Source organism: Rutidosis leptorrhynchoides, chromosome 5 (assembly GCF_046630445.1).
Source record: "Rutidosis leptorrhynchoides isolate AG116_Rl617_1_P2 chromosome 5, CSIRO_AGI_Rlap_v1, whole genome shotgun sequence".
NCBI lineage: Eukaryota > Viridiplantae > Streptophyta > Magnoliopsida > Asterales > Asteraceae > Rutidosis > Rutidosis leptorrhynchoides.
Window position 1 is genome coordinate 159,189,454 of NC_092337.1, and position 11,512 is coordinate 159,200,965.

The following is an 11,512-nucleotide window of genomic DNA, read 5'->3' on the forward strand; positions in this document are numbered from 1 at the left end:
AGATTTAGTAGAGAGATAGGTGTATGATGTGTGGTTTGTTAACAATTGAGGGGTTGTATTTATAAGGGTAGAAGCACTTGTTTGAACGAATCCAATGTTTGAATTAAAAACACATGTTGAATACAGCTTTAATAAAGTAATAGTGGAATACAGCTTTTAACAGAGCATCTGTGCTCAACACAACTTTATACAGAGCATCTCTACTTAACACATCTTTATTAAAGCAACAGGTTATACAGAGCATCTCTGCTCAACACAACTTTATACAGAGCATCCAATGTTTGAATTAAACGATTTATTGAAAATTAAAATTACACAATTTATTAAAATACAACAATTTATTGAAATTCAAAATACAACAATGACACAATTTAAGCCTTCATAGTTCCAAAGTTTGGGGAAAGGCTCCAAATGTGTTCAGTAAGATCATGTCGAAGTTGGTCATGAACGTTTCTATCTCGTATTTCTTGCTCTCGTACATCACGACTTGTAGATCGATTCCTTACATAGTTAGGATTTGCTTCATCAGTGGCAAGTAATTCTTCCTCGAGCCATGTAATGTTAAACTCATTATCCTCGACTATTATGTTGTGCAAGAGCACACAACAATACAATATTCATCTTAACTTGTTCACACTACGTGGTCATCCAGCCATTTGTAGAATATGGAATCTACCTTGAAGAACACCGAATGTTCTCTCGACATCTTTACGTGCACTTTCTTAAAATTGTTTGAATTTTGTGCGTGGCTCATCGGTTGGTGTCGAATACGCCTTCATTAATGTTGCCCAATCTGGGTAAATCCCATCGGCTAAATAATAACCATTCAAGTAATCATGACCATTAACAGTAAATGGAGCAAATGGTGCATTTCCATTTTTGATGTCATCGAATAACGAAGATTGATTCAAAACATTCACATCGTTGTTTGCACCCGCAGCACCAAAGAATGCATGCCAAATCCACGTATCATATGAAGCAACTGATTCTAAAACGATGGTTGGGTGACCTTGATGACCGCTAGTATATTGACCTTTCCAAGCAACTGGACAATTTTTTCACTTCCAATGCATGCAGTCAATGCTTCCAAGCATTCCCTTGAAACCATGCTTTTCTTCATGTGAGTTATACAAGCGAGCTATATATCGCTGCTAGTTAGTTTCCTCAAATATTCGTCAACATAAAGTCCCAGAACACACTTACAAAACATATTAAGACATATTATTGATGTGGCTTCCGACATTTGTAAATATTCATCAAACATGTCTGCTGCTGTACCATACGCCAATTGATGCAACGCAGATGTAATCTTTTGCTCGGTAGTAAAACCTAGTCTACCAAGCTCATCTCTTTTTTGTATAAAATACTCGAAATGACTAGGTAAAGGTTCTACATCATAACAAAGTATGTCATTTTGGATGCGTAAAAATAAATCTCTACTCATTCTAAAACGTCTTCTAAACCAACGTTCAAGATATGTTGGATGCTCTTGAAAATAATGTTTGTGTAAATTTTTACCTGCTTCTTCACGATCTCTACGAAGGTAAATTCGAGGCTTTTGAACTCGTTCATCATTGGCAGCTTCTTCAGCATCCAATTCTTCGGCCATTTCTCGTAAAAAATCCAAATCCTCTTCATCGTCGGAATCCCAAATATTAAACATTTTGAACAACCCTCGTACCATTTTGTTTTTTGAAGTATAGAATACGAATTTTAATAAGACAAAATTGCTGAAATAGTCCCTGTAGTTTGTACCAAAATGCTAGTTTCGTCCCTGTGCTTTTTTTTTGATGGATTTGGTCCCGGTGGTTTGTAAAAGTTGCTGATTTAGTCCCTCTGATCGACGGCCGTCAAAAAAGACCGTTAACTCCAGTCATGTGCCAGACATGTGAGGGTATTTTTGTCAGTTTCTTTCCTTTATTTAAAAAATTGCTGAAATCGTCCCTGTGGTTTGTACCGAAATTGCTAAAATGGTCCCCGTGCTTTGTAAAAAAATTGTTGAAATCTTTATTCTAAAAATGTTTTCTTCCTCACCTTCATCTTTATCGCCAAAAAAACATGAACAAACCCTAAATTCATTTTAATAAACCTACAAACTATAAACTCTAAATTATACTCAAATTCACATCAGATTCTTCAAAATCTATTCATATTATTCAAACCAATTAATAAATATAATTTCATATATGCAAAAAAAATTTATAAAAAAAACCGAATATGAATCTGGGTTTCGTACTCAGATAAATATACAAACTATAAACTCTAAATTAAACTCAAATCCACCATTTTCACATTCAATTACAAATTACTAAGTTGATACCTTCAATCGAAAATCGCCGGCACCAACAGATCTGGAAAATAACCAACAGATCTGGAAAATTAAAACTCTCAAGAACACCAAATTCATTTCCATTAAACATTACAAGAACTTGTTAAAATCAAATAATCAAATCCTAATCAACACCAAACATAAATTAATTAAATTCACTTCCACCACCGCCCTCCTTTTCCTCTCATCTTCATCCTTAGCTCATTAATATGCAAATCCTATTCAAGGAAGTTGCTCTATACAAAACGAAAAGCTAACGCAAATTAAAATAATATTTTGCAATTATGAGTAATATACATCTACATGTACATAACAGTACCACGTGATACTTACAAATCAAGTAGAAACAGAAGACTAGTAGCAGCAGAAAGAGAGTTGGATATTGAATTACCCAATTGTCAAAAGCAAACTTCCCAACCGTCACCATCTCCGGCGAACGTTCGTTTTCTCTGACGAGAGCTGCAACAACCGAGTTTCAAATTTGTAGATCTAATCGGTTTGTAGATCTTATCGCTTTTCAGATTTGTAGCAACAATCGATCTTTGATTTCAGATCTGATGTCTGATTGCAGATCTTAATTGAAAATGGGTTTGAAATTAAATGGGTTTATTATTAATTTGATTTCATTTTAGAAGCAAAAAAGTTTAACAGGTTCTCTATGTATTTGTGTGTGAATGTGTCGATTGTAAAGGGGTTCCAATGAAGAATAAAATGTCAAATACTAACAGTCTTTTTATTATTGATTTTGATGAATTTGGTGGCGTTTAATTTATATTTGTGTTTATAGGAACAATATTACAGAGTATTATTTATATATATTTATGAATATAGCTGAAATGTACAGATCATGAATTTGTGTTAATTATGGAATTTGTGATTTGGTACAAATCACAGGGACCAATTCAGCAATTTTAGTAGGGACCAATTCAGCAATTTTAGTACAAATCACAGGGACCAATTCAGCAATTTTAGTACAAACCACAGGGACCATTTCAGCAATTTTGCTAATAAATGAAAGAAACTGACGAAAATACCCTCACATGTCTGGCACATGACTGGAGTTAACGGCATTTTTTGACGGTCGTCGGTCAGAGGGACTAAATCAGCAACTTTTACAAACCACCGGGACCAAATCCATCAAAAAAAAGCACAGGGACTAAACCAGCGTTTTGGTACAAACCACAGGGACTATTTCAGCAATTTTGTCTTTTAATAATATTGAATGAAATGTGTGTGAATAATGGCATAAGAGTTGGGGTATTTATAGAAAAAAAAAAACTCAAGTGGCTCATTTCCAATGGTAAGAAACACGTGGCTACTCCTCATTGGTTCCAGCCTCCATCACCTTCATGTGATGCAAAGATCACGCCTGCAAAAAAAAAAAAAAAAAAAAACTTGATCGCGCCCCATAGAGGCGCTATGGGGGCGCGATGGTGGCCATTTTTGGTTGATCACGCTGCATTATTTACCGTCTAACCTAGTCGAACAACTCATTATCAAGATTTTCAAACAGGCTAGATAAACAGGATCTATTGAGGTTTATAAATATTTTTAATTTTATTTTTTATATTTTCTTAATGCATAGCCGTCTCATTGATTTATAATTTCATGTACAACACATAAACATATGCTTTTAAAAACATCAAAATTCAAAATCACATATAAAAAAGACAATAATGCTAAACAAATATTATTATAAATAAAATTGATTTTCTAATATGTGTTCTAGGGCACATAATAAGAAACCATAATTGAACTAATATTTTCCATGAATAATACAATTTGCAATTAATATGTATACATATACATATATAGGATATTGAGAGTTTATTAAATGCTTTTCGTCTCCTTCTACCGCCCATTTAATTCTTTATATTCTTACCATACTAGTTATTCTCGTCTCCTTCTATCACCCATTTATACTTACAGATAAACGTATAAGACTTTTCTTTTTCAATTTATTCGGAGATGATTAGATAAAATTTCGGAACGATCCGTTAGGAGGTGCAAATTTTTTTAAAGGTGGAATACTTTATTGATATCCAAAGAATTGACATCATTGTTTATCATACACCATTACAGTACTCGAGTAACTATATTTTATATGTAAGAATCAGAAATATTAAAGCCACCGAAGAAAATCAAATGGATCAGAATGTACAAGAAAGACCCAAACTGAAAAATGTGGTAAAAACAAGAAAATTTGGTATCACATTTACCACATTTTCCTGTTTCGGTCTTTCTTGTACATTCTGACTCATTTGGTTTTCATTTGTGGGTTTAATATTTTTGATTCTTATATATAACGCAGTTAGTCAAGTACTACAATGGTGTATGATCAACCATGATGTATATTCTTTGGATAAAGTTTTCTGCCATTAACAAATGTACACAACCTAACGGATTTCGACATTCACTACAAGAAAAATGAGTTAGTGACGAGGGGTATTTGTGAAATGTCCCGTTCTTATTGATTAAAAACGTTCCATATTAATTGATTTCGTTGCGAGGTTTTGACCTCTATATGAGACGTTTTTCAAAGACTGCATTCATTTTAAAACAAACCATAACCTTTATTTCATCAATAAAGGTTTAAAAAGCTTTACGTAGATTATCAAATAATGATAATCTAAAATATCCTGTTTACACACGACCATTACATAATGGTTTACAATACAAATATGTTACAACAAAATAAGTTTCTTGAATACAGTTTTTACACAATATCATACAAGCATGGACTCCAAATCTCGTCCTTATCTAAGTATGCGACAGCGGAAGCTCTTAATAATCACCTGAGAATAAACATGCTTAAAACGTCAACAAAAATGTTGGTGAGTTATAGGTTTAACCTATATATATCAAATCATAATAATAGACCACAAGATTTCATATTTCAATACACATCCCATACATAGAGATAAAAATCATTCATATGGTGAACACCTGGTAACCGACATTAACAAGATGCATATATAAGAATATCCCCATCATTCCGGGACACCCTTCGGATATGATATAAATTTCGAAGTACTAAAGCATCCGGTACTTTGGATGGGGTTTGTTAAGCCCAATAGATCTATCTTTAGGATTCGCGTCAATTAGGGTGTCTGTTCCCAAATTCTTAGATTACCAGACTTAATAAAAAGGGGCATATTCGATTTCGATAATTCAACCATAGAATGTAGTTTCACGTACTTGTGTCTATTTTGTAAATCATTTATAAAACCTGCATGTATTCTCATCCCAAAAATATTAGATTTTAAAAGTGGGACTATAACTCACTTTCACAGATTTTTACTTCGTCGGGAAGTAAGATTTGGCCACTGGTTGATTCACGAACCTATAACAATATATACATATATATCAAAGTATGTTCAAAATATATTTACAACACTTTTAATATATTTTGATGTTTTAAGTTTATTAAGTCAGCTGTCCTCGTTAGTAACCTACAACTAGTTGTCCACAGTTAGATGTACAGAAATAAATCGATAAATATTATCTTGAATCAATCCACGACCCAGTGTATACGTATCTCAGTATTGATCACAACTCAAACTATATATATTTTGGAATCAACCTCAACCCTGTATAGCTAACTCCAACATTCACATATAGAGTGTCTATGGTTGTTCCGAAATATATATAGATGTGTCGACATGATAGGTCGAAACATTGTATACGTGTCTATGGTATCTCAAGATTACATAATATACAATACAAGTTGATTAAGTTATGGTTGGAATAGATTTGTTACCAATTTTCACGTAGCTAAAATGAGAAAAATTATCCAATCTTGTTTTACCCATAACTTCTTCATTTTAAATCCGTTTTGAGTGAATCAAATTGCTATGGTTTCATATTGAACTCTATTTTATGAATCTAAATAGAAAAAGTATAGGTTTATAGTCGGAAAAATAAGTTACAAGTCGTTTTTGTAAAGGTAGTCATTTCAGTCGAAAGAACGACGTCTAGATGACCATTTTAGAAAACATACTTCCACTTTGAGTTTAACCATAATTTTTGGATATAGTTTCATGTTCATAATAAAAATCATTTTCTCAGAATAACAACTTTTAAATCAAAGTTTATCATAGTTTTTAATTAACTAACCCAAAACAGCCCGCGGTGTTACTACGACGGCGTAAATCCAGTTTTACGGTGTTTTTCGTGTTTACAGGTTTTAAATCATTAAGTTAGCATATCATATAGATATAGAACATGTTTTTAGTTGATTTTAAAAGTCAAGTTAGAAGGATTAACTTTTGTTTGCGAACAAGTTTAGAATTAACTAAACTATGTTCTAGTGATTACAAGTCTAAACCTTCGAATAAGATAGCTTTATATGTATGAATCGAATGATGTTATGAACATCATTACTACCTTAAGTTCCTTGGATAAACCTACTGGAAAAGAGAAAAATGGATCTAGCTTCAATGGATCCTTGGATGGCTCGAAGTTCTTGAAGCAGAATCATGACACGAAAACAAGTTTAAGTAAGATCATCACTTAAAATAAGATTGTTATAGTTATAGAAATTGAACCAAAGTTTGAATATGATTATTACCTTGTATTAGAATGATAACCTACTGTAAGAAACAAAGATTTCTTGAGGTTGGATGATCACCTTACAAGATTGGAAGTGAGCTAGCAAACTTGAAAGTATTCTTGATTTTATGAAACTAGAACTTTTGGAATTTATGAAGAACACTTAGAACTTGAAGATAGAACTTGAGAGAGATCAATTAGATGAAGAAAATTGAAGAATGAAAGTGTTTGTAGGTGTTTTTGGTCGTTGGTGTATGGATTAGATATAAAGGATATGTAATTTTGTTTTCATGTAAATAAGTCATGAATGATTACTCATATTTTTGTAATTTTATGAGATATTTCATGCTAGTTGCCAAATGATGGTTCCCACATGTGTTAGGTGACTCACATGGGCTGCTAAGAGCTGATCATTGGAGTGTATATACCAATAGTACATACATCTAAAAGCTGTGTATTGTACGAGTACGAATACGGGTGCATACGAGTAGAATTGTTGATGAAACTGAACGAGGATGTAATTGTAAGCATTTTTGTTAAGTAGAAGTATTTTGATAAGTGTATTGAAGTCTTTCTAAAGTGTATAAATACATATTAAAACACTACATGTATATACATTTTAACTGAGTCGTTAAGTCATCGTTAGTCATTACATGTAAGTGTTGTTTTGAAACCTTTAGGTTAACGATCTTCTTAAATGTTGTTAACCCAATGTTTATAATATCAAATGATATTTTAAATTATTATATTATCATGATATTATCATGTATGAATATCTCTTAATATGATATATATACATTAAATGTCTTTACAGCGATAATCGTTACATATATGTCTCGTTTAAAAATCATTAAGTTAGTAGTCTTGTTTTTACATATGTAGTTCATTGTTAATATACTTAATGATATGTTACTTATCATAGTATCATGTTAACTATATATATATCCATATATATGTCATCATATAGTTTTTACAAGTTTTAACGTTCGTGAATCACCGGTCAACTTGGGTGGTCAATTGTCTATATGAAACATATTTCAATTAATCAAGTCTTAACAAGTTTGATTGCTTAACATGTTGGAAACATTTAATCATGTAAATATCAATCTCAATTAATATATATAAACATGGAAAAGTTCGGGTCACTACAGTACCTACCCGTTAAATAAATTTCGTCCCGAAATTTTAAGCTGTTGAAGGTGTTGATGAATCTTCTGGAAATAGATGCGGGTATTTCTTCTTTATCTGATCTTCACACTCCCAGGTGAACTCGGGTCCTCTACGAGCATTCCATCGAACCTTAACAATTGGTATCTTGTTTTGCTTAAGTCTTTTAACCTCACGATCCATTATTTCGACGGGTTCTTCGATGAATTGAAGTTTTTCGTTGATTTGGATTTCATCTAACGGAATAGTGAGATCTTCTTTAGCAAAACATTTCTTCAAATTCGAGACGTGAAAAGTGTTATGTACAGCCGCGAGTTGTTGAGGTAACTCAAGTCGGTAAGCTACTAGTCCGACACGATCAATAATCTTGAATGGTCCAATATACCTTGGATTTAATTTCCCTCATTTACCAAATCGAACAACGCCTTTCCAAGGTGCAACTTTAAGCATGACCATCTCTCCAATTTCAAATTCTATATCTTTTCTTTTAATGTCAGCGTAGCTCTTTTGTCGACTTTGGGCGGTTTTCAACCGTTGTTGAATTTGGATGATCTTCTCGGTAGTTTCTTGTATAATCTCCGGACCCGTAATCTGTCTATCCCCCACTTCACTCCAACAAATCGGAGACCTGCACTTTCTACCATAAAGTGCTTCAAACGGCGCCATCTCAATGCTTGAATGGTAGCTGTTGTTGTAGGAAAATTCTGCTAATGGTAGATGTCGATCCCAACTGTTTCCGAAATCAATAACACATGCTCGTAGCATGTCTTCAAGCGTTTGTATCGTCCTTTCGCTCTGCCCATCAGTTTGTGGATGATAGGCAGTACTCATGTCTAGACGAGTTCCTAATGCTTGCTGTAATGTCTGCCAGAATCTTGAAATAAATCTGCCATCCCTATCAGAGATAATAGAGATTGGTATTCCATGTCTGGAGATGACTTCCTTCAAATACAGTCGTGCTAACTTCTCCATCTTGTCATCTTCTCTTATTGGCAGGAAGTGTGCTGATTTGGTGAGACGATCAACTATTACCCAAATAGTATCAAAACCACTTGCAGTCCTTGGCAATTTAGTGATGAAATCCATGGTAATGTTTTCCCATTTCCATTCCGGGATTTCGGGTTGTTGAAGTAGACCTGATGGTTTCTGATGCTCAGCTTTGACCTTAGAACACGTCAAACATTCTCCTACGTATTTAGCAACATCGGCTTTCATACCCGGCCACCAAAAATGTTTCTTGAGATCCTTGTACATCTTTCCCGTTCCAGGATGTATTGAGTATCTGGTTTTATGAGCTTCTCTAAGTACCATTTCTCTCATATCTCCAAATTTTGGTACCCAAATCCTTTCAGCCCTATACCGGGTTCCGTCTTCCCGAATATTAAGATGCTTCTCCGATCCTTTGGGTATTTCATCCTTTAAATTTCCCTCTTTTAAAACTCCTTGTTGCGCCTCCTTTATTTGAGTAGTAATGTTATTATGAATCATTATATTCATAGATTTTACTCGAATGGGTTCTCTGTCCTTCCTGCTCAAGGCATCGGCTACCACATTTGCCTTCCCCGGGTGATAACGAATCTCAAAGTCGTAATCATTCAATAATTCAATCCACCTACGCTGCCTCATATTCAGTTGTTTCTGATTAAATATGTGTTGAAGACTTTTGTGGTCGGTATATATAATACTTTTGACCCCATATAAGTAGTGCCTCCAAGTCTTTAATGCAAAAACAACCGCGCCTAATTCCAAATCATGCATCGTATAATTTTGTTCGTGAATCTTCAATTGTCTAGACGCATAAGCAATCACCTTCGTTCGTTGCATTAATACACAACCGAGACCTTGCTTTGATGCATCACAATAAATCACAAAATCATCATTCCCTTCAGGCAATGACAATATAGGTGCCGTAGTTAGCTTTTTCTTCAATAACTGAAACGCTTTCTCTTGTTCATCATTCCATTCAAATTTCTTCCCTTTATGCGTTAATGCAGTCAAGGGTTTTGCTATTCTGGAAAAGTCTTGGTTGAACCTTCTGTAGTAACCAGCTAGTCCTAAAAACTGGCGTATGTGTTTCGGAGTTTTCGGGGTTTCCCACTTTTCAACAGTTTCTATCTTTGCCGGATCCACCTTAATACCTTCTTTGTTCACTATGTGACCGAGGAATTGAACTTCTTCCAACCAAAATGCACACTTTGAAAACTTAGCGTACAATTCTTCCTTCCTCAATACTTCTAACACCTTTCTCAAATGTTCACCGTGTTCTCGGTCATTCTTTGAGTAAATAAGTATGTCATCAATGAAAACAATGACAAACTTGTCAAGGTATGGTCCACACACTCGGTTCATAAGGTCCATGAACACAGCTGGTGCATTAGTTAAACCAAACGGCATGACCATAAACTCGTAATGACCGTAACGTGTTCTGAAAGCAGTCTTTGGAATATCATCTTCTTTCACCCGCATTTGATGATACCCGGAACGTAAGTCAATCTTTGAATAAACAGACGAGCCTTGTAGTTGATCAAATAAGTCGTCGATTCTCGGTAGTGGGTAGCGATTCTTGATGGTAAGTTTGTTCAACTCTCGGTAGTCGATACACAACCTGAATGTACCATCTTTCTTCTTGACAAACAAAACAGGAGCTCCCCAAGGTGATGTGCTTGGTCGAATGAAACCACGCTCTAAAAGTTCTTGTAATTGGCTTTGCAGTTCTTTCATCTCACTGGGTGCGAGTCTGTAAGGAGCACGAGCTATTGGTGCAGCTCCTGGTACAAGATCTATTTGAAATTCAACGGATCGATGTGGGGGTAATCCCGGTAATTCTTTCGGAAATACATCAGGAAATTCTTTTGCGACGGGAACATCATTGATGCTCTTTTCTTCAGTTTGTACTTTCTCGACGTGTGCTAAAACAGCATAGCAACCTTTTCTTATTAGTTTTTGTGCCTTCAAATTACTAATAAGATGTAGCTTCGTGTTGCCCTTTTCTCCGTACACCATTAAGGGTTTTCCTTTTTCTCGTATAATGCGGATTGCATTTTTGTAACAAACGATCTCTGCTATCACTTCTTTCAACCAGTCCATACCGATTATCACATCAAAACTCCCTAACTCTACTGGTATCAAATCAATCTTAAATGTTTCGCTAACCAGTTTAATTTCTCGATTCCGACATATATTATCTGCTGAAATTAATTTACCATTTGCTAATTCGAGTAAAAATTTACTATCCAAAGGCGTCAATGGACAACTTAATTTAGCACAAAAATCTCTACTCATATAGCTTCTATCCGCACCCGAATCAAATAAAACGTAAGCAGATTTATTGTCAATAAGAAACGTACCCGTAACAAGCTCCGGGTCTTCCTGTGCCTCTGCCGCATTAATATTGAAAACTCTTCCACGGCCTTGTCCATTCGTGTTCTCCTGGTTCGGGCAATTTCTAATAATGTGGCCCGGTTT

General features: G+C 34.5%; 1 protein-coding gene across 1 annotated transcript; it reads right to left on the reverse strand.

Moving 5' to 3' along the window:
• Positions 1 to 722: 722 nt before the first annotated feature.
• On the reverse strand, positions 723 to 1,684 carry LOC139849132 (uncharacterized). The gene is made up of 3 exons (XM_071838802.1): positions 1,519 to 1,684; positions 1,204 to 1,389; positions 723 to 1,045 (listed from the first exon to the last, which is right to left on the reverse strand). The coding sequence occupies exons 1-3, from the start codon at positions 1,682 to 1,684 to the stop codon at positions 723 to 725; spliced, it is 675 nt and encodes a 224-aa protein (XP_071694903.1).
• Positions 1,685 to 11,512: the final 9,828 nt, after the last annotated feature.